This window comes from Leptodactylus fuscus, chromosome 5, assembly GCF_031893055.1.
Source record: "Leptodactylus fuscus isolate aLepFus1 chromosome 5, aLepFus1.hap2, whole genome shotgun sequence".
Lineage (NCBI taxonomy): Eukaryota > Metazoa > Chordata > Amphibia > Anura > Leptodactylidae > Leptodactylus > Leptodactylus fuscus.
Genome location: NC_134269.1, coordinates 18,271,283 through 18,295,814, shown reverse-complemented (window position 1 = coordinate 18,295,814; position 24,532 = coordinate 18,271,283). Strand labels below are relative to the sequence as shown.

Here is a 24,532-nt window from a genome sequence, read left to right as displayed (position 1 = left end):
GTGCAGTGTACTGGAGGGGGAGGAGAGGGGTGCAGTGTACTGGAGGGGGAGGAGAGGGGTGCAGTGTACTGGAGGAGAGGAGGGGGTGCAGTGTACTGGAGGAGAGGAGGGGGTGCAGTGTACTGGAGGAGAGGAGGGGGTGCAGTGTACTGGAGGGGGAGGAGAGGGGTGCAGTGTACTGGAGGGGGAGGAGAGGGGTGCAGTGTACTGGAGGAGAGGAGGGGGTGCAGTGTACTGGAGGGGGAGGAGAGGGGTGCAGTGTACTGGAGGGGGAGGAGGGGGGTGCAGTGTACTGGAGGAGGGGGTGCAGTGTACTGGAGGGGGAGGAGAGGGGTGCAGTGTACTGGAGGAGAGGAGATGGGTGCAGTGTACTGGAGGAGAGGAGAGGGGTGCAGTGTACTGGAGGGGGAGGAGAGGGGTGCAGTGTACTGGAGGGGGAGGAGAGGGGTGCAGTGTACTGGAGGAGAGGAGGGGGTGCAGTGTACTGGAGGAGAGGAGGGGGTGCAGTGTACTGGAGGAGAGGAGGGGGTGCAGTGTACTGGAGGGGGAGGAGAGGGGTGCAGTGTACTGGAGGAGAGGAGGGGGTGCAGTGTACTGAAGGAGAGGAGGGGGTGCAGTGTACTGGAGGAGAGGATGGGGTGCAGTGTACTGGAGGAGAGGAGAGGGGTGCAGTGTACTGGAGGGGGAGGAGAGGGGTGCAGTGTACTGGAGGAGAGGAGGGGGTGCAGTGTACTGGAGGAAAGGAGGGGGTGCAGTGTACTGGAGGAAAGGAGGGGGTGCAGTGTACTGGAGGAGAGGAGGGGGTGCAGTGTACTGGAGGGGGAGGAGAGGGGTGCAGTGTACTGGAGGGGGAGGAGAGGGGTGCAGTGTACTGGAGGAGAGGAGGGGGTGCAGTGTACTGGAGGAGAGGAGGGGGTGCAGTGTACTGGAGGGGGAGGAGAGGGGTGCAGTGTACTGGAGGGGGAGGAGAGGGGTGCAGTGTACTGGAGGAGAGGAGGGGGTGCAGTGTACTGGAGGAGAGGAGGGGGTGCAGTGTACTGGAGGAGAGGAGGGGGTGCAGTGTACTGGAGGGAGAGGAGGGGGTGCAGTGTACTGGAGGGGGAGGAGAGGGGTGCATTGTACTGGAGGAGAGGAGGGGGTGCAGTTTACTGGAGGAGAGGAGGGGGTGCAGTGTACTGGAGGGGGAGGAGAGGGGTGCAGTGTACTGGAGGAGAGGAGGGGGTGCAGTGTACTGGAGGGGGAGGAGAGGAGGGGGTGCAGTGTACTGGAGGAGAGGAGGGGGTGCAGTGTACTGGAGGGGGAGGAGAGGGGTGCAGTGTACTGGAGGAGAGGAGAGGGGTGCAGTGTACTGGAGGGGGAGGAGGGGGTGCAGTGTACTGGAGGGGGAGGAGAGGGGTGCAGTGTACTGGAGGGGGAGGAGAGGGGTGCAGTGTACTGGAGGAGAGGAGATGGGTGCAGTGTACTGGAGGAGAGGAGGGGGTGCAGTGTACTGGAGGAGAGGAGAGGGGTGCAGTGTACTGGAGGGGGAGGAGAGGGGTGCAGTGTACTGGAGGGGGAGGAGAGGGGTGCAGTGTACTGGAGGAGAGGAGGGGGTGCAGTGTACTGGAGGAGAGGAGGGGGTGCAGTGTACTGGAGGGGGAGGAGAGGGGTGCAGTGTACTGGAGGAGAGGGTGCAGTGTACTGGAGGAGAGGAGAGGGTGCAGTGTACTGGAGGGGGAGGAGAGGGGTGCAGTGTACTGGAGGGGGAGGAGAGGGGTGCAGTGTACTGGAGGAGAGGAGAGGGGTGCAGTGTACTGGAGGAGAGGAGGGGGTGCAGTGTACTGGAGGAGAGGAGGGGGTGCAGTGTACTGGAGGGGGAGGAGAGGGGTGCAGTGTACTGGAGGGGGAGGAGAGGGGTGCAGTGTACTGGAGGAGGGGGTGCAGTGTACTGGAGGGGGAGGAGGGGGTGCAGTGTACTGGAGGAGGAGGAGAGGGGTGCAGTGTACTGGAGGAGGGGGTGCAGTGTACTGGAGGAGAGGAGGGGGTGCAGTGTACTGGAGGAGAGGGGAGGGTGCAGTGTACTGGAGGGGGAGGAGAGGGGTGCAGTGTACTGGAGGGGGAGGAGAGGGGTGCAGTGTACTGGAGGAGAGGAGGGGGTGCAGTGTACTGGAGGGGGAGGAGAGGGGTGCAGTGTACTGGAAAAGAGGAGGGGGTGCAGTGTACTGGAGGAGGGGAGAGGAGGGGGTGCAGTGTACTGGAGGGGGTGCAGTGTACTGGAGGGGGAGGAGAGGGGTGCAGTGTACTGGAGGAGGGGGTGCAGTGTACTGGAGGAGGGGGTGCAGTGTACTGGAGGAGAGGAGGGGGTGCAGTGTACTGGAGGAGAGGGGAGGGTGCAGTGTACTGGAGGGGGAGGAGAGGGGTGCAGTGTACTGGAGGAGAGGAGGGGGTGCAGTGTACTGGAGGAGGGGGTGCAGTGTACTGGAGGGGGAGGAGAGGGGTGCAGTGTACTGGAGGAGAGGAGGGGGTGCAGTGTACTGGAGGAGAGGAGGGGGTGCAGTGTACTGGAGGGGGAGGAGAGGGGTGCAGTGTACTGGAGGAGAGGAGGGGGTGCAGTGTACTGGAGGAGAGGGTGCAGTGTACTGGAGGAGAGGAGAGGGTGCAGTGTACTGGAGGAGAGGAGAGGGTGCAGTGTACTGGAGGAGAGGAGGGGGTGCAGTGTACTGGAGGAGAGGAGAGGGGTGCAGTGTACTGGAGGGGGAGGAGAGGGGTGCAGTGTACTGGAGGGGGAGGAGGGGGTGCAGTGTACTGGAGGAGGGGGTGCAGTGTACTGGAGGAGAGGGGAGGGTGCAGTGTACTGGAGGGGGAGGAGAGGGGTGCAGTGTACTGGAAGAGAGGAGGGGGTGCAGTGTACTGGAGGAGGGGAGAGGAGGGGGTGCAGTGTACTGGAGGGGGTGCAGTGTACTGGAGGGGGAGGAGAGGGGTGCAGTGTACTGGAGGAGGGGGTGCAGTGTACTGGAGGGGGAGGAGAGGGGGTGCAGTGTACTGGAGGAGAGGAGGGGGTGCAGTGTACTGGAGGAGGGGGGTGCAGTGTACTGGAGGGGGAGGAGAGGGGGTGCAGTGTACTGGAGGAGAGGAGGGGGTGCAGTGTACTGGAGGAGAGGGTGCAGTGTACTGGAGGAGAGGAGAGGGTGCAGTGTACTGGAGGGGGAGGAGGGGGTGCAGTGTACTGGAGGAGAGGAGGGGGTGCAGTGTACTGGAGGAGAGGAGGGGGTGCAGTGTACTGGAGGAGAGGAGGGGGTGCAGTGTACTGGAGGGGGAGGAGGGGGTGCAGTGTACTGGAGGAGAGGAGGGGGTGCAGTGTACTGGAGGGGGAGGAGAGGGTGCAGTGTACTGGAGGAGAGGAGGGGGTGCAGTGTACTCGAGAGGGAGGAGAGGGGTGCAGTGTACTGGAGGAGAGGAGGGGGTGCAGTGTACTGGAGGAGGGGAGAGGAGGGCGTGCAGTGTACTGGAGGGGGAGAAGGGGGTGCAGTGTACTGGAGGGGGAGGAGGGGGTGCAGTGTACTGGAGGGGGAGGAGGGGGTGCAGTGTACTGGAGGAGGGGGTGCAGTGTACTGGAGGAGGGGGTGCAGTGTACTGGAGGGGGAGGAGGGGGTGCAGTGTACTGGAGGGGGAGGAGGGGGTGCAGTGTACTGGAGGAGAGGAGAGGGGTGCAGTGTACTGGAGGAGAGGAGAAGGTGCAGTGTACTGGAGGGGGAGGAGAGGGGTGCAGTGTACTGGAGGAGGGGGTGCAGTGTACTGGAGGAGGGGGTGCAGTGTACTGGAGGAGAGGAGGGGGTGCAGTGTACTGGAGGAGAGGAGAGGGTGCAGTGTACTGGAGGAGAGGAGAGGGTGCAGTGTACTCTAGGAGGGGGTGCAGTGTACTGGAGGAGAGGAGAGGGTGCAGTGTACTGGAGGAGGGGGTGCAGTGTACTGGAGGAGAGGAGAGGGTGCAGTGTACTGGAGGAGGGGGTGCAGTGTACTGGAGGAGAGGAGAGGGTGCAGTGTACTGGAGGAGGGGGTGCAGTGTACTGGAGGAGAGGGTGCAGTGTACTGGAGGAGAGGAGAGGGGTGCAGTGTACTGGAGGAGGGGGTGCAGTGTACTGGAGGAGAGGAGAGGGTGCAGTGTACTGGAGGAGAGGAGGGGGTGCAGTGTACTGGAGGAGAGGAGGGGGTGCAGTGTACTGGAGGGGGAGGAGGGGGTGCAGTGTACTGGAGGAGAGGAGAGGGGTGCAGTGTACTGGAGGAGAGGAGAGGGTGCAGTGTACTGGAGGAGAGGGTGCAGTGTACTGGAGGAGAGGAGAGGGTGCAGTGTACTGGAGGAAAGGAGAGGGGTGCAGTGTACTGGAGGAGAGGAGAGGGGTGCAGTGTACTGGAGGAGAGGAGAGGGGTGCAGTGTACGAGAGGAGAGGGGTGCAGTGTACTGAAGGAGAGGAGAGGGGTGCAGTGTACTGGAGGGGGAGGAGGGGGTGCAGTGTACTGGAGGAGGGGGTGCAGTGTACTGGAGGAGGGGGTGCAGTGTACTGGAGGGGGAGGAGGGGTGCAGTGTACTGGAGGAGAGGAGAGGGGTGCAGTGTACTGGAGGAGAGGAGAAGTTGCAGTGTACTGGAGGGGGAGGAGAGGGGTGCAGTGTACTGGAGGAGAGGAGAGGGTGCAGTGTACTGGAGGAGAGGAGAGGGTGCAGTGTACTGGAGGAGAGGAGAGGGTGCAGTGTACTGGAGGAGAGGAGAGGGTGCGGTGTACTGGAGGAGGGGGTGCAGTGTACTGGAGGAGAGGAGAGGGTGCAGTGTACTGGAGGAGGGAGTGCAGTGTACTGGAGGAGAGGGTGCAGTGTACTGGAGGAGAGGAGAGGGGTGCAGTGTACTGGAGGAGGGGGTGCAGTGTACTGGAGGAGGGGGTGCAGTGTACTGGAGGAGAGGAGAGGGTGCAGTGTACTGGAGGAGAGGAGGGGGTGCAGTGTACTGGAGGAGAGGAGGGGGTGCAGTGTACTGGAGGAGAGGAGGGGGTGCAGTGTACTGGAGGGGGAGGAGGGGGTGCAGTGTACTGGAGGAGAGGAGAGGGGTGCAGTGTACTGGAGGAGAGGAGAGGGTGCAGTGTACTGGAGGAGAGGGTGCAGTGTACTGGAGGAGAGGAGAGGGTGCAGTGTACTGGAGGAGAGGAGGGGGTGCAGTGTACTGGAGGAGAGGAGGGGGTGCAGTGTACTGGAGGAGAGGAGAGGGGTGCAGTGTACTGGAGGAGAGGAGAGGGTGCAGTGTACTGGAGGAGAGGGTGCAGTGTACTGGAGGAGAGGAGAGGGTGCAGTGTACTGGAGGAAAGGAGAGGGGTGCAGTGTACTGGAGGAGAGGAGAGGGGTGCAGTGTACTGGAGGAGAGGAGAGGGGTGCAGTGTACTGGAGGAGAGGAGAGGGGTGCAGTGTACTAGAGGAGAGGGGTGCAGTGTACTGGAGGGGGAGGAGGGGGTGCAGTGTACTGGAGGAGGGGGTGCAGTGTACTGGAGGGGGAGGAGGGGTGCAGTGTACTGGAGGAGAGGAGAGGGGTGCAGTGTACTGGAGGAGAGGAGAAGTTGCAGTGTACTGGAGGGGGAGGAGAGGGGTGCAGTGTACTGGAGGAGAGGAGAGGGTGCAGTGTACTGGAGGAGAGGAGAGGGTGCAGTGTACTGGAGGAGAGTAGAGGGTGCGGTGTACTGGAGGAGAGGAGAGGGTGCGGTGTACTGGAGGAGAGGAGAGGAGAGGGTGCGGTGTACTGGAGGAGAGGAGAGGGTGCGTTGTACTGGAGGAGAGGAGAGGGTGCAGTGTACTGGAGGAGAGGAGAGGGTGCGGTGTACTGGAGGAGAGGAGAGGGTGCGGTGTACTGGAGGAGAGGAGAGGAGAGGGTGCGGTGTACTGGAGGAGAGGAGAGGGTGCAGTGTACTGGAGGAGAGGGTGCAGTGTACTGGAGGAGAGGGTGCAGTGTACTGGAGGAGAGGAGAGGGTGCAGTGTACTGGAGGAGAGGAGAGGGTGCAGTGTACTGGAGGAGAGGAGAGGGTGCAGTGTACTGGAGGAGAGGAGAGGGTGCAGTGTACTGGAGGAGAGGAGAGGGTGCAGTGTACTGGAGGAGGGGGTGCAGTGTACTGGAGGAGAGGAGAGGGTGCAGTGTACTGGAGGAGGGGGTGCAGTGTACTGGAGGAGGGGGTGCAGTGTACCGGAGGAGAGGAGAGGGTGCAGTGTACTGGAGGAGGGGTGCAGTGTACTGGAGGAGAGGAGAGGGGTGCAGTGTACTGGAGGAGGGAGTGCAGTGTACTGGAGGAGAGGAGAGGGTGCAGTGTACTGGAGGAGAGGAGGGGGTGCAGTGTACTGGAGGGGGAGGAGGGGGTGCAGTGTACTGGAGGGGGAGGAGGGGGTGCAGTGTACTGGAGGGGGAGGAGGGGGTGCAGTGTACTGGAGGGGGTGCAGTGTACTGGAGGGGAGGAGAAGGTGCAGTGTACTGGAGGAGAGGAGAAGGTGCAGTGTACTGGAGGAGAGGAGAGGGGTGCAGTGTACTGGAGGAGAGGAGAGGGGTGCAGTGTACTGGAGGAGAGGAGAGGGGTGCAGTGTACTGGAGGGGGAGGAGGGGGTGCAGTGTACTGGAGGAGGGGGTGCAGTGTACTGGAGGGGGAGGAGGGGTGCAGTGTACTGGAGGAGAGGAGAGGGGTGCAGTGTACTGGAGGAGAGGAGAAGTTGCAGTGTACTGGAGGGGGAGGAGAGGGGTGCAGTGTACTGGAGGAGAGGAGAGGGTGCAGTGTACTGGAGGAGAGGAGAGGGTGCAGTGTACTGGAGGAGAGGAGAGGGTGCAGTGTACTGGAGGAGAGGAGAGGGTGCGGTGTACTGGAGGAGAGGAGAGGGTGCGGTGTACTGGAGGAGAGGAGAGGAGAGGGTGCGGTGTACTGGAGGAGAGGAGAGGGTGCGGTGTACTGGAGGAGAGGAGAGGGTGCGGTGTACTGGAGGAGAGGAGAGGGTGCGGTGTACTGGAGGAGAGGAGAGGGTGCGGTGTACTGGAGGAGAGGAGAGGGTGCGGTGTACTGGAGGAGAGGAGAGGGTGCGGTGTACTGGAGGAGAGGAGAGGGTGCGGTGTACTGGAGGAGAGGAGAGGGTGCGGTGTACTGGAGGAGAGGAGAGGGTGCAGTGTACTGGAGGAGAGGGTGCAGTGTACTGGAGGAGAGGGTGCAGTGTACTGGAGGAGAGGAGAGGGTGCAGTGTACTGGAGGAGAGGAGAGGGTGCAGTGTACTGGAGGAGAGGAGAGGGTGCAGTGTACTGGAGGAGGGGGTGCAGTGTACTGGAGGAGAGGAGAGGGTGCAGTGTACTGGAGGAGGGGGTGCAGTGTACTGGAGGAGAGGAGAGGGTGCAGTGTACTGGAGGAGGGGGTGCAGTGTACTGGAGGAGGGGGTGCAGTGTACTGGAGGAGAGGAGAGGGTGCAGTGTACTGGAGGAGGGGTGCAGTGTACTGGAGGAGAGGAGAGGGGTGCAGTGTACTGGAGGAGGGAGTGCAGTGTACTGGAGGAGAGGAGAGGGTGCAGTGTACTGGAGGAGAGGAGGGGGTGCAGTGTACTGGAGGGGGAGGAGGGGGTGCAGTGTACTGGAGGGGGAGGAGGGGGTGCAGTGTACTGGAGGGGGAGGAGGGGGTGCAGTGTACTGGAGGGGGTGCAGTGTACTGGAGGGGAGGAGAAGGTGCAGTGTACTGGAGGAGAGGAGAAGGTGCAGTGTACTGGAGGGGGAGGTGAGGGGTGCAGTGTACTGGAGGAGGGGGTGCAGTGTACTGGAGGAGAGGAGAGGGTGCAGTGTACTGGAGGAGGGGTGCAGTGTATTGGAGGAGAGGAGAGGGTGCAGTGTACTGGAGGAGAGGAGAGGGGTGCAGTGTACTGGAGGAGAGGCGAGGGTGCAGTGTACTGGAGGAGAGGAGAGAGTGCAGTGTACTGGAGGAGAGGAGAGGGGTGCAGTGTACTGGAGGAGAGGAGATGGTGCAGTGTACTGGAGGAGAGGAGAGGGTGCAGTGTACTGGAGGAGAGGAGAGGGTGCAGTGTACTGGAGGAGAGGAGAGGGTGCAGTGTACTGGAGGAGAGGAGAGGGTGCAGTGTACTGGAGGAGAGGAGAGGGTGCAGTGTACTGGAGGAGGGGGTGCAGTGTACTGGAGGAGAGGAGAGGGTGCAGTGTACTGGAGGAGAGGAGGGGGTGCAGTGTACTGGAGGAGAGGAGGGGGTTCAGTGTACTGGAGGGGGAGGAGGGGGTGCAGTGTACTGGAGGAGAGGGGTGCAGTGTACTGGAGGAGAGGAGAAGGTGCAGTGTACTGGAGGGGGAGGAGAGGGGTGCAGTGTACTGGAGGAGAGGAGAGGGTGCAGTGTACTGGAGGAGGGGGTACAGTGTACTGGAGGAGGGGGTGCAGTGTACTGGAGGAGAGGAGAGGGTGCAGTGTGCTGGAGGAGGGGGTGCAGTGTACTGGAGGAGGGGGTGCAGTGTACTGGAGGAGAGGAGAGGGGTGCAGTGTACTGGAGGAGAGGAGAGGGGTGCAGTGTACTGGAGGAGAGGAGAGGGTGCAGTGTACTGGAGGAGAGGAGAGGGTGCAGTGTACTGGAGGAGAGGAGAGGGTGCAGTGTACTGGAGGAGAGGAGAGGGTGCAGTGTACTGGAGGAGAGGAGAGGGTGCAGTGTGCTGGACGAGAGGAGGGGGTGCAGTGTACTGGAGGAGAGGAGGGGGTGCTGTGTACTGGAGGAGAGGAGGCGGTGCTGTGTACTGGAGGAGAGGAGGGGGTGCAGTATACTGGAGGGAGAGGATGGGGTGCAGTGTACTGGAGGGAGAGGATGGGGTGCAGTGTACTGGAGGGAGAGAAGGGGGTGCAGTGTACTGGAGGAGAGGAGAGGGGTGCAGTGTACTGGAGGAGAGGAGAGGGGTGCAGTGTACTGAAGGAGAGGAGAGGGGTGCAGTGTACTGGAGGGGGAGGAGGGGGTGCAGTGTACTGGAGGAGGGGGTGCAGTGTACTGGAGGAGGGGGTGCAGTGTACTGGAGGGGGAGGAGGGGTGCAGTGTACTGGAGGAGAGGAGAAGTTGCAGTGTACTGGAGGAGAGGAGAGGGTGCAGTGTACTGGAGGAGAGGAGAGGGTGCGGTGTACTGGAGGAGAGGAGAGGGTGCAGTGTACTGGAGGAGAGGAGAGGGTGCAGTGTACTGGAGGAGAGGAGAGGGTGCAGTGTACTGGAGGAGAGGGGTGCAGTGTACTGGAGGAGAGGAGAGGGTGCAGTGTACTGGAGGAGGGGGTGCAGTGTACTGGAGGAGAGGAGAGGGTGCAGTGTACTGGAGGAGGGGGTGCAGTGTACTGGAGGAGAGGAGAGGGTGCAGTGTACTGGAGGAGGGGGTGCAGTGTACTGGAGGAGGGGGTGCAGTGTACTGGAGGAGAGGAGAGGGTGCAGTGTACTGGAGGAGGGGGTGCAGTGTACTGGAGGAGAGGAGAGGGTGCAGTGTACTGGAGGAGGGGTGCAGTGTACTGGAGGAGAGGAGAGGGGTGCAGTGTACTGGAGGAGGGGGTGCAGTGTACTGGAGGAGAGGAGGGGGTGCAGTGTACTGGAGGAGAGGAGGGGGTGCAGTGTACTGGAGGGGGAGGAGGGGGTGCAGTGTACTGGAGGGGGAGGAGGGGGTGCAGTGTACTGGAGGAGAGGAGAAGGTGCAGTGTACTGGAGGAGAGGAGAAGGTGCAGTGTACTGGAGGGGGAGGTGAGGGGTGCAGTGTACTGGAGGAGGGGGTGCAGTGTACTGGAGGAGAGGAGAGGGTGCAGTGTACTGGAGGAGGGGTGCAGTGTATTGGAGGAGAGGAGAGGGTGCAGTGTACTGGAGGAGAGGAGAGGGGTGCAGTGTACTGGAGGAGAGGCGAGGGTGCAGTGTACTGGAGGAGAGGAGAGAGTGCAGTGTACTGGAGGAGAGGAGAGGGGTGCAGTGTACTGGAGGAGAGGAGATGGTGCAGTGTACTGGAGGAGAGGAGAGGGTGCAGTGTACTGGAGGAGAGGAGAGGGTGCAGTGTACTGGAGGAGAGGAGAGGGTGCAGTGTACTGGAGGAGAGGAGAGGGTGCAGTGTACTGGAGGAGAGGAGAGGGTGCAGTGTACTGGAGGAGAGGAGAGGGTGCAGTGTACTGGAGGAGAGGGTGCAGTGTACTGGAGGAGAGGAGAGGGGTGCAGTGTACTGGAGGAGGGGGTGCAGTGTACTGGAGGAGAGGAGAGGGTGCAGTGTACTGGAGGAGAGGAGGGGGTGCAGTGTACTGGAGGAGAGGAGGGGGTTCAGTGTACTGGAGGGGGAGGAGGGGGTGCAGTGTACTGGAGGAGAGGGGTGCAGTGTACTGGAGGAGAGGAGAAGGTGCAGTGTACTGGAGGGGGAGGAGAGGGGTGCAGTGTACTGGAGGAGGGGGTGCAGTGTACTGGAGGAGGGGGTGCAGTGTACTGGAGGAGAGGAGAGGGTGCAGTGTACTGGAGGAGGGGGTGCAGTGTACTGGAGGAGAGGAGAGGGTGCAGTGTACTGGAGGAGGGGGTGCAGTGTACTGGAGGAGAGGAGAGGGGTGCAGTGTACTGGAGGAGAGGAGAGGGTGCAGTGTACTGGAGGAGAGGAGAGGGTGCAGTGTACTGGACGAGAGGAGGGGGTGCAGTGTACTGGAGGAGAGGAGGGGGTGCAGTGTACTGGAGGAGAGGAGGGGGTGCTGTGTACTGGAGGAGAGGAGGGGGTGCAGTGTACTGGAGGGAGAGGATGGGGTGCAGTGTACTGGAGGGAGAGGATGGGGTGCAGTGTACTGGAGGGAGAGGATGGGGTGCAGTGTACTGGAGGGAGAGAAGGGGGTGCAGTGTACTGGAGGGGGTGCAGTGTACTGGAGGAGAGGAGGGGGTGCAGTGTACTGGAGGGGGAGGAGGGGGTGCAGTGTACTGGAGGGGGAGGAGGGGGTGCAGTGTACTGGAGGAGAGGAGAGGGTGCAGTGTACTGGAGGAGAGGAGAGGGGTGCAGTGTACTGGAGGAGAGGAGAGGGTGCAGTGTACTGGAGGAGAGGAGAGGGTGCAGTGTACTGGAGGAGAGGAGAGGGTGCAGTGTACTGGAGGAGAGGAGAGGGTGCAGTGTACTGGACGAGAGGAGGGGGTGCAGTGTACTGGAGGAGAGGAGAGGGGTGCAGTGTACTGGAGGAGAGGAGGGGGTGCTGTGTACTGGAGGAGAGGAGGGGGTGCAGTGTACTGGAGGGAGAGGATGGGGTGCAGTGTACTGGAGGGAGAGGATGGGGTGCAGTGTACTGGAGGGAGAGGATGGGGTGCAGTGTACTGGAGGGAGAGAAGGGGGTGCAGTGTACTGGAGGGGGTGCAGTGTACTGGAGGAGAGGAGGGGGTGCAGTGTACTGGAGGGGGAGGAGGGGGTGCAGTGTACTGGAGGGGGAGGAGGGGGTGCAGTGTACTGGAGGAGAGGAGAGGGTGCAGTGTACTGGAGGAGGGGTGCAGTGTATTGGAGGAGAGGAGAGGGGTGCAGTGTACTGGAGGAGAGGAGGGGGTGCAGTGTACTGGAGGGGGAGGAGGGGGTGCAGTGTACTGGAGGGGGAGGAGGGGGTGCGGTGTACTGGAGGAGAGGAGGGGGTGCGGTGTACTGGAGGGAGAGGAAGGGGTGCGGTGTACTGGAGGGAGAGGAAGGGGTGCGGTGTACTGGAGGGAGAGGAGGGGATGCGGTGTACTGGAGGAGAGGAGGGGGTGCAGTGTACTGGAGGAGAGGAGAGGGGTGCAGTGTACTGGAGGAGGGGGTGCAGTGTACTGGAGGAGGGGGTGCAGTGTACTGGAGGAGAGGAGGGGGTGCAGTGTACTGGAGGAGAGGAGAGGGGTGCAGTGTACTGGAGGAGAGGAGAGGGTGCAGTGTACTGGAGGAGAGGAGAGGGTGCAGTGTACTGGAGGAGAGGAGAGGGTGCAGTATACTGGAGGTGGAGGAGGGGGTGCAGTATACTGGAGGTGGAGGAGGGGGTGCAGTGTACTGGAGGGGGAGGAGGGGGTGCAGTGTACTGGAGTTGGGGAAAGGAGTGGGGTGCAGTGTACTGGAGGAGAGGAGGGGTGCAGTGCACTGGAGGGGAGGATAGGAGTGGGATGCAGTGAATTTAAGGGGCAAGCCTACTGTTGCTGTGTTCAGTAAAAAAAAGGGGTGCAATGTACTGAAGGGCTGTGGTTAGGGGGGTGCAGTGTACAGGAGGGGGGTGTTACATATATGCGGTTGGATGAAGACCCAGGTCCATCAAATCCAACCTATAACCCTACAATGTTGCTCTAGACGTGGCAGAGTGTTGTGTGCAGTGTCTTTCTTGGGGCAGTGCATAGTGGGGGAGAGTTGGGGTGCAATGTGTTTGTTGGGTGATGTTTTGTTAATATAGAGGAGCAAATGTGCATTAGTGCACTTTGTATTGGAGAAGGGGGGGGTGCAGTGTTCTAGAGAGGTAGGAAAGGGGTGCAGTGTACTGGAGATGAAGGTAAAGAATTGAGAAGGATTTAGAGTGCACTAGTGGAGGATGGAGGGTTGTAGTGCACAGAATAGAACTGGAGATGGGTGCAATGTACTGGAAGTGGCTATAGGGGTGAAGTTTACTGAAGAAGTGGGAGGGGTACAGTGTACTAGAGGGAATTTGATAGGGGTACAGTATACTAAAGGGCTGTTGTTAGGGGTGCAGTGTATTTATTGGGTAGTACATGGTGTTGAGTGTGCAAAGTATTTGTTCGGATCGGTGTGTTAAGAGTAAGCAGCAGGGATTTGTGGGTAATGGTGATGATGAGGGTTGTAGTGATAGCCGTGCGGTACATGGAGTGATGCAATGGCTGACCTAGAGTCCTGGATATGTTGTACTTGGCGATGGTGTTAGACCTGTTGATCACAGATGGTGCAGAGACGTCACGTTCTCCAGTCACTGCCAACTTCTGTATTGACTCTTCTTATTGCCTATTCCTGCAGACTTGTCACCCGGCCCCTGAGGGCTTCCTCAATGTGCACCTCATCCCTCACACACACAATGATGTGGGCTGGCTGAAGAACGTGGATCAGTATTACTATGGAGGTGAGAAGGGTCCCCCGCCTGGTGGTGTCACTGGCAGTTCGTGACCTTTGGTGGATATTGCACATGACATCTAGATATATTATTTACATGTATATTAATTACAAGAGACAGGAAATGTGCGAAACCGAGAATTCTGAGAAGAGGGAAGTATCGCCACGTCTTATCAGCGCTTCCCTAAAACCATATAATAACCCTTAAAGAGCATGTCTCCTTTAAAGAGGACCTTTCACCGATTTGGACACAGGCAGTTCTATATACTGCTGAATTCAGTGCACTGTCAGCTTTCCAGCAGTATATAGAACTGCCTGTACCCAAATCGGTGAAAGGTCCTCTTTAAAGGGGGTTTCCAAACTATAACCTAGGCCATGGAGTCTGATGTTATGGTACAACCAATATGGCTGCCCATAGAGCACATACTGGCAGCTGTATACATGAACAGCTTATATGGAAGCATAACAAGGCATTCAGGAGTCTGAAAACGCTGGGATATCGCCTATGTGGGAGCTATATTGGTCAGCACCCATCTTTCCTAGAATCAGATAAGGGGATGACACAAAGACCTGTATTTACTGGTGATGTTTCCAGGTTGCTCTCTGTAGATCGGGGTGTTACAGTTGTCTCCTCTGCCTCATGTTATATCTTGTAGCACTTAACAACATTCAGCATGCTGGTGTGCAGTATATCCTGGACTCGGTGGTGCAGCAGCTACTTGCAGACCCCAGGAGACGGTTTATCTATGTGGAGAGCGCGTTTTTCTGGCGCTGGTGGCAGGAGCAGAAAGAGTGCATGCAGAAAGATGTAATTCAGCTTGTACAGGAAGGTGAGCTCTAGAGGGCGCTATTAGTCACCCTGTGCAGTCTTGGTATTGACCATTCCCTTTTACGCCGTAGGTCGCCTGGAATTTATCAATGGAGGTTGGACCATGAATGATGAAGCGGCCACACACTACAGTGCGATTATCGACCAGATGACCCTCGGCTTGCAGTTCTTACAGACCGTATTTGGTGAATGTGGTAGACCCAGTGTGGCGTGGCATATTGATCCCTTTGGGCACTCTAGAGAGCAAGCTCTGCTCTTTGCTCAAGTATGTGAACAAGACTTTCTAAAAATGCCCTTACATACAGCAATAAAACTACAATAAAACTGCCCCCAATGTACTAGAATATAACTACTATAATACTGCTATGTACAAGAATATAACTACTATAATACTACCCCCTATGTACAAGAATATAACTACTATAATACTACCTCCTATGTACAAGAATATAACTACTATAATACTGCCTTATATATACAAGAATATAACTACTATAATACTGCCCCCTATGTACAAGAATATAACTACTATAATACTGCCCCCTATGTACAAGAATATAACTACTATAATACTGCTCCTATGTACAAGAATATAACTACTATAATACTACTCCTATGTACAAGAATATAACTACTATAATACTGCTCCTATGTACGAGAATATAACTACTATAATAATGCTCCCTATGTACAAGAATATAACTACTATAATATTACTCCTATGTACAGGAATATAATTACTATAATACTGCCTCCTATGTACAAGAATATAACTACTATAATACTGCCCCCTATGTACAAGAATATAACTACTATAATACTGCCCCCTATGTACAAGAATATAACTACTATAATACTGCTCCTATGTACAAGAATATAACTACTATAATACTACTCCTATGTACAAGAATATAACTACTATAATACTACCTCCTATGTACAAGAATATAACTACTATAATACTACCTACTATGTACAATAAAATACTATAATACTGCTCCTATGTACAAGAATATAACTGCTATAATACTGCTCCTATGTACAAGAATATAACTACTATAATACTACTCCTATGTACAAGAATATAACTACTATAATACTGCTCCTATGTACGAGAATATAAATACTATAATAATGCTCCCTATGTACAAGAATATAACTACTATAATATTACTCCTATGTACAGGAATATAATTACTATAATACTGCCTCCTATGTACAAGAATATAACTACTATAATACTACTCCTATGTACAAGAATATAACTACTATAATACTACCCCCTATGTACAAGAATATAACTACTATAATACTACCTCCTATGTACAAGAATATAACTACTATAATACTGCCTTATATATACAAGAATATAACTACTATAATACTGCCCCCTATGTACAAGAATATAACTACTATAATACTGCCCCCTATGTACAAGAATATAACTACTATAATACTGCTCCTATGTACAAGAATATAACTACTATAATACTGCCCCCTATGTACAAGAATATAACTACTATAATAATGCTCCCTATGTACAAGAATATAACTACTATAATATTACTCCTATGTACAGGAATATAATTACTATAATACTGCCTCCTATGTACAAGAATATAACTACTATAATACTACTCCTATGTACAAGAATATAACTACTATAATACTGCTCCTATGTACAAGAATATAACTACTATAATACTACTCCTATGTACAATAATATAACTACTATAATACTACCTCCTATGTACAAGAATATAACTACTATAATACTGCCCCCTATGTACAAGAATATAACTACTATAATACTGCCCCCTATGTACAAGAATATAACTACTATAATACTGCTCCTATGTACAAGAATATAACTACTATAATACTACTCCTATGTACAAGAATATAACTACTATAATACTACCTCCTATGTACAAGAATATAACTACTATAATACTGCTCCTATGTACGAGAATATAAATACTATAATAATGCTCCCTATGTACAAGAATATAACTACTATAATATTACTCCTATGTACAGGAATATAATTACTATAATACTGCCTCCTATGTACAAGAATATAACTACTATAATACTACTCCTATGTACAAGAATATAACTACTATAATACTACCTACTATGTACAATAAAATACTATAATACTGCTCCTATGTACAAGAATATAACTACTATAATACTGCTCCTATGTACAAGAATATAACTACTATAATACTACTCCTATGTACAAGAATATAACTACTATAATACTGCTCCTATGTACGAGAATATAAATACTATAATAATGCTCCCTATGTACAAGAATATAACTACTATAATATTACTCCTATGTACAGGAATATAATTACTATAATACTGCCTCCTATGTACAAGAATATAACTACTATAATACTACTCCTGTGTACAAGAATATAACTACTATAATACTACCCCCTATGTACAAGAATATAACTACTATAATACTACCTCCTATGTACAAGAATATAACTACTATAATACTGCCTTATATATACAAGAATATAACTACTATAATACTGCCCCCTATGTACAAGAATATAACTACTATAATACTGCCCCCTATGTACAAGAATATAACTACTATAATACTGCTCCTATGTACAAGAACATAACTACTATAATACTACTCCTATGTACAAGAATATAACTACTATAATACTGCTCCTATGTACGAGAATATAACTACTATAATAATGCTCCCTATGTACAAGAATATAACTACTATAATATTACTCCTATGTACAGGAATATAATTACTATAATACTGCCTCCTATGTACAAGAATATAACTACTATAATACTACTCCTATGTACAAGAATATAACTACTATAATACTGCTCCTATGTACAAGAATATAACTACTATAATACTACTCCTATGTACAAGAATATAACTACTATAATACTACTCCTATGTACAATAATATAACTACTATAATACTACCTCCTATGTACAAGAATATAACTACTATAATACTGCCCCCTATGTACAAGAATATAACTACTATAATACTGCCCCCTATGTACAAGAATATAACTACTATAATACTGCTCCTATGTACAAGAATATAACTACTATAATACTACTCCTATGTACAAGAATATAACTACTATAATACTACCTCCTATGTACAAGAATATAACTACTATAATACTGCTCCTATGTACGAGAATATAAATACTATAATAATGCTCCCTATGTACAAGAATGTAACTACTATAATATTACTCCTATGTACAGGAATATAATTACTATAATACTGCCTCCTATGTACAAGAATATAACTACTATAATACTACTCCTATGTACAAGAATATAACTACTATAATACTACCTACTATGTACAATAAAATACTATAATACTGCTCCTATGTACAAGAATATAACTACTATAATACTGCTCCTATGTACAAGAATATAACTACTATAATACTGCTCCTATGTACGAGAATATAAATACTATAATAATGCTCCCTATGTACAAGAATATAACTACTATAATATTACTCCTATGTACAGGAATATAATTACTATAATACTGCCTCCTATGTACAAGAATATAACTACTATAATACTACTCCTATGTACAAGAATATAACTACTATAATACTACCCCCTATGTACAAGAATATAACTACTATAATACTACCTCCTATGTACAAGAATATAACTACTATAATACTGCCTTATATATACAAGAATATAACTACTATAATACTGCCCCCTATGTACAAGAATATAACTACTATAATACTGCCCCCTATGTACAAGAATATAACTACTATAATACTGCTCCTATGTACAAGAATATAACTACTATAATACTACTCCTATGTACAAGAATATAACTACTATAATACTGCTCCTATGTACGAGAATATAACTACTATAATAATGCTCCCTATGTACAAGAATATAACTACTATAATATTACTCCTATGTACAGGAATATAATTACTATAATACTGCCTCCTATGTACAAGAATATAACTACTATAATACTACTCCTATGTACAAGAATATAACTACTATAATACTGCTCCTATGTACAAGAATATAACTACTATAATACTACTCCTATGTACAAGAATATAACTACTATAATACTACTCCTATGTACAATAATATAACTACTATAATACTACCTCCTATGTACAAGAATATAACTACTATAATACTGCCCCCTATGTACAAGAATATAACTACTATAATACTGCCCCCTATGTACAAGAATATAACTACTATAATACTGCTCCTATGTACAAGAATATAACTACTATAATACTACTCCTATGTACAAGAATATAACTACTATAATACTACCTCCTATGTACAAGAATATAACTACTATAATACTGCTCCTATGTACGAGAATATAAATACTATAATAATGCTCCCTATGTACAAGAATATAACTACTATAATACTGCTCCTATGTACAGGAATATAATTACTATAATACTGCCTCCTATGTACCAGAATATAACTACTATAATACTACTCCTATGTACAAGAATATAACTACTATAATACTGCTCCTATGTACAAGAATATAACTACTATAATACTGCTCCTATGTACAAGAATATAACTACTATAATACTGCTCCTATGTACGAGAATATAACTACTATAATAATGCTCCCTATGTACAAGAATATAACTACTATAATATTACTCCTATGTACAAGAATATAACTACTATAATACTGCTCCTATGTACGAGAATATAACTACTATAATAATGCTCCCTATGTACAAGAATATAACTACTATAATATTACTCCTATGTACAGGAATATAATTACTATAATACTGCCTCCTATGTACAAGAATATAACTACTATAATACTACTCCTATGTACAAGAATATAACTACTATAATACTGCTCCTATGTACAAGAATATAACTACTATAATACTACTCCTATGTACAAGAATATAACTACTATAATACTACTCCTATGTACAATAATATAACTACTATAATACTACCTCCTATGTACAAGAATATAACTACTATAATACTGCCCCCTATGTACAAGAATATAACTACTATAATACTGCCCCCTATGTACAAGAATATAACTACTATAATACTGCTCCTATGTACAAGAATATAACTACTATAATACTACTCCTATGTACAAGAATATAACTACTATAATACTACCTCCTATGTACAAGAATATAACTACTATAATACTACCTACTATGTACAATAAAATACTATAATACTGCTCCTATGTACAAGAATATAACTACTATAATACTGCTCCTATGTACAAGAATATAACTACTATAATACTACTCCTATGTACAAGAATATACTATAATACTGCTCCTATGTACGAGAATATAAATACTATAATAATGCTCCCTATGTACAAGAATATAACTACTATAATATTACTCCTATGTACAGGAATATAATTACTATAATACTGCCTCCTATGTACAATAATATAACTACTATAATACTACCTCCATGTACAAGAATATAACTACTATAATACTACCTCCTATGTACAAGTATATAACTACTATAATACTGCTCCTATGTACAAGAATATAACTACTATAATACTACTCCTATGTACAAGAATATAACTACTATAATACTACTCCTATGTACAAGAATATAACTACTATAATACTACTCCTATGTACAATAATATAACTACTATAATACTGCTCCTATGTACAAGAATATAACTAATATAATACTGCTCCTATGTACAAGACTATAACTACTATAATACTGCTCCTATGTACAAGAATATAACTACTATAATACTACTCCTATGTACAAGAATATAACTACTATAATACTACTCCTATGTACAAGAATATAACTACTATCATACTGCTCCTATGTATAAGAATATAACTACTATAATACTACTCCTATGTACAAGAATATAACTACTATAATACTACTCCTATGTACAAGAATATAACTACTATAATACTACTCCTATGTACAAGAATATAACTACTATAATACTGCTCCTATGTATAAGAATATAACTACTATAATACTACTCCTATGTACAAGAATATAACTACTATAATACTACTCCTATGTACAAGAATATAACTACTATAATACTACTCCTATGTACAAGAATATAATTACTATAATACTACCTCCTATGTACAAGAATATAACTACTATAATACTACTCCTATGTACAAGAATATAACTACTATAATACTACTCCTATGTACAAGAATATAACTACTATAATACTACTCCTATGTACAAGAATATAACTACTATAATACTACTCCTATGTACAAGAATATAACTACTATAATACTACTCCTATGTACAAGAATATAACTACTATAATACTGCCTCCTATGTACAAGAATATAACTACTATCATACTGCCCCCACATGAGCTTCCTGATGCCTCCCTTTGTCTGACAGATGGGGTTTGACGGATTATTCCTCGGTCGGTTGGATTATCAGGACAAAATAAATCGAATGAACACTAAAAATATGGAGATGATCTGGAGGGGCAGTGATGACCTTGCAGCGCCCACTGCTGACCTCTTCACAGGTTAGTCACATGATAACACTTAGCCCTTCTTTTCCAGGACTACACAACTTTTCCTGACTCGTAAATTGTGACTACAGATTCACCGTTCAGTATTATGTTATCTGCGTCTCACATATAGCAGCACCATTTTATTTAGAGAAGGCAAAATCTGTGCAGTTACAACCTGTCTCATAGTCGCATATACTGGACATAAATACACATCTACAGGCGTATTCAGCATGGCAAATCGCATATACTGACCCAAAGAGATTAGTGACAATTCTAACTCTGCTACATCTGTGGTGGGATTATATCTGTGCCCTGTATAGTAACATTGCCTGCCAGTTACTTGGTGTCTGGATTTTTCCAGGTGTCCTGCCAAATGGATACAACCCCCCCGATCACTTCTGCTGGGATCAGCTCTGCTCAGATGCCCCGATTATGGATAATCCACAGCTGGAGGACTATAATGTAGACGCCATCATAGACAGCTTTCTGGATGTTGTGAGGAAACAGGTATGAAAAATACACCAAACTCTGGTCTGTGTATACCTGTCATGGTGTAATAGTAGTGTGAGGAGGAGATGTGTGTACTGTACCTGTACTGTGTATACCTGTCATGGTGTAGTAGTAGTAGTGTGAGGAGGAGATGTGTGTACTGTACCTGCACTGTGTATACCTGTCATGGTGTAGTAGTAGTGTGAGGAGGAGATGTGTGTACTGTACCTGCACTGTGTATACCTGTCATGGTGTAGTAGTAGTGTGAGGAGGAGATGTGTGTACTGTACCTGTACTGTGTATACCTGTCATGGTGTAGTAGTAGTGTGAGGAGGAGATGTGTATACTGTACCTGTACTGTGTATACCTGTCATGGTGTAGTAGTAGTGTGAGGAGGAGATGTGTGTACTGTACCTGCAATGTGTATACCTGTCATGGTGTAGTAGTAGTGTGAGGAGGAGATGTGTGTACTGTACCTGCACTGTGTATACCTGTCATGGTGTAGTAGTGGTGTGAGGAGGAGATGTGTATACTGTACCTGTACTGTGTATGCCTGTCATGGTGTAGTAGTAGTGTGAGGAGGAGATGTGTATACTGTACCTGTACTGTGTATACCTGTCATGGTGTAGTAGTAGTGTGAGGAGGAGATGTGTATACTGTACCTGCACTGTGTATACCTGTCATGGTGTAGTAGTAGTGTGAGGAGGAGATGTGTATACTGTACCTGTACTGTGTATACCTGTCATGGTGTAGTAGTAGTAGTGTGAGGAGGAGATGTGTGTACTGTACCTGTACTGTGTATGCCTGTCATAGTGTAGTAGTAGTGTGAGGAGGAGATGTGTGTACTGTACCTGCACTGTGTATACCTGTCATGGTGTAGTAGTGGTGTGAGGAGGAGATGTGTATACTGTACCTGTACTGTGTATACCTGTCATGGAGTAGTAGTAGTAGTAGTAGTAACTGTAGTAGTAGCAACTGTAGTAGTAGCAGTAGCAACTGTAGTAGTAGTAGTAACTGTAGTAGTAGTAACTAGTAGTAACTGTAGTAGTAGTAACTGTAGTAGTAACTCTAGTAGAAGCAGTAGTAACTGTAGTAGTAGTAGTAACTGTTGTAGTAGTAACTGTAGTAGTAGCAGTAACTGTAGTAGTAGTAGCAACTGTAGTAGTAACTGTAGCAGTAGTAACTGTAGCAGTAGCAACTGTAGTAGTAACTAGTAGTAGTAGTAACTAGTAGTAGCAACTGTAGTAGTAACTGTAGCAGTAGTAACTGTAGCAGTAGCAACTGTAGTAGTAACTAGTAGTAGTAGTAACTGTAGTAGTAACTGTAGTAGTAGTAACTGTAGTGGTAGTAGTAGTAACTGTAGCAGTAGTAACTGTAGTAGTAGTAACTGTAGTAGTAGTAACTGTAGTAGTAGCAACTGTAGTAGTAGTAACTGTAGCAGTAACTGTAGTAGTAGTAGCAACTGTAGTAGTAACTGTAGTAGTAGTGTGAGGAGGAGATGTGTATACTGTACCTGTACTGTGTATAACTGTCATGGTGTAGTAGTAGTGTGAGGAGGAGATGTGTGTACTGTACCTGCACTGTGTATACCTGTCATGGTGTAGTAGTGGTGTGAGGAGGAGATGTGTATACTGTACCTGTACTGTGTATACCTGTCATGGAGTATTAGTAGTAGTAGTAGTAGTAGCAACTGTAGTAGTAGCAACTGTAGTAGTAGGAACTGTAGTAGTAACTGTAGCAGTAGTAACTGTAGTAGTGGCAACTGTAGTAGTAACTAGTAGTAGTAACTGTAGCAGTAGTAACTGTAGTAGTAGTAACTGTAGTAGTAGTAACTGTAGCAGTAACTGTAGTAGTAGTAGTAGTAACTGTAGTAGTAACTGTAGTAATAGCAGTAGTAACTGTAGCAGTAGTAACTGTAGTAGTAGTAACTGTAGCAGTAACTGTAGTAGTAGTAGCAACTGTAGTAGTAACTGTAGTAGTAGTAGTAGTGTGAGGAGGAGATGTGTGTACTGTACCTGTACTATGTATACCTGTCATGGTGTAGTAGTAGTGTGAGGAGGAGATGTGTGTACTGTACCTGCACTGTGTATACCTGTCATGGTGTAGTAGTAGTAGTGTGAGGAGGAGATGTGTATACTGTACCTGTACTGTGTATGCCTGTCATGGTGTAGTAGTGGTGTGAGGAGGAGATGTGTATACTGTACCTGTACTGTGTATACCTGTCATGGTGTAGTAGTAGTGAGGAGGAGATGTGTATACTGTACCTGTACTGTGTATACCTGTCATGGTGTAGTAGTAGTGTGAGGAGGAGATGTGTGTACTGTACCTGCACTGTGTATACCTGTCATGGTGTAGTAGTGGTGTGAGGAGGAGATGTGTGTACTGTACCTGCACTGTGTATACCTGTCATGGAGTATTAGTAGTAGTAGTAGTAACTGTAGTAGTAGTAGTAACTGTAGTAGTAACAACTGTAGTAGTAGTAGTAACTGTAGTAGTAGTAACTGTAGTAGTAGCAGTAGCAACTGTAGTAGTAGTAGTAGTAGTAGTAACTGTAGTAGTAGTAGTAGTAGTAGTAACTCTAGTAGAAGCAGTAGTAACTGTAGTAGTAGTAGTAGTAACTGTAGTGGTAGTAGTAGTAACTGTTGTAGTAGTAACTGTAGTAGTAGCAGTAACTGTAGTAGTAGTAGTAACTAGTAGTAGTAGTAACTGTAGTAGTAACTGTAGTGGTAGTAGTAGCAACTGTAGTAGTAGCAACTGTAGTAGTAGTAACTGTAGTAGTAACTGTAGTGGTAGTAGTAGGAACTGTAGTAGTAACTGTAGCAGTAGTAACTAGTAGTAGCAACTGTAGTAGTAGTAATTGTAGTGGTAGTAGTAGTAGCTGTAGTAGTAGTAACTGTAGTAGTAGCAACTGTAGTAGTAGTAACTGTAGCAGTAACTGTAGTAGTAGTAACTGTAGTATTAACTGTAGTGGTAGCAGTAGTAACTGTAGCAGTAGTAACTGTAGTAGTAGTAGTAGTAACTGTAGTGGTAGCAGCACTGTACCTGCACTGTGTATACCTGTCATGGTGTAGTAGTGGTGTGAGGAGGAGATGTGTATACTGTACCTGTACTGTGTATACCTGTCATGGTGTAGTAGTAGTGTGAGGAGGAGATGTGTATACTGTACCTGTACTGTGTATACCTGTCATGGTGTAGTAGTAGTGTGAGGAGGAGATGTGTGTACTGTACCTGCACTGTGTATACCTGTCATGGTGTAGTAGTGGTGTGAGGAGGAGATGTGTGTACTGTACCTGTACTGTGTATACCTGTCATGGAGTAGTAGTAGTAGTAGCAACTGTAGTAGTAGTAGTAACTGTAGTAGTAGCAACTGTAGTAGTAGTAGTAACTGTAGTAGTAGCAGTAGCAACTGTAGTAGTAGTAGTAGTAACTGTAGTAGTAGTAACTGTAGTAGTAGTAACTAGTAGTAACTGTAGTAGTAGTAACTAGTAGTAACTGTAGTAGTAGTAGTAGTAGTAACTGTAGTAGTAGTAGTAGTAACTGTAGTAGTAGTAGTAGTAGTAACTCTAGTAGA

General features: G+C 48.7%; 1 protein-coding gene across 1 annotated transcript in view; it reads left to right on the top strand.

Annotated features, from left to right (window-relative positions):
- Positions 1-24,532, top strand: part of MAN2B1 (mannosidase alpha class 2B member 1) — a 41,338-nt gene that overhangs the window by 3,586 nt on the left and 13,220 nt on the right. The window contains exons 2-6 of the mRNA XM_075272521.1: positions 12,958-13,060; positions 13,707-13,880; positions 13,951-14,144; positions 20,352-20,484; positions 20,834-20,979. Coding sequence (XP_075128622.1) covers positions 12,958-13,060; positions 13,707-13,880; positions 13,951-14,144; positions 20,352-20,484; positions 20,834-20,979 — 750 coding nt within the window. The remainder of the gene's footprint in view (positions 1-12,957; positions 13,061-13,706; positions 13,881-13,950; positions 14,145-20,351; positions 20,485-20,833; positions 20,980-24,532) is intronic.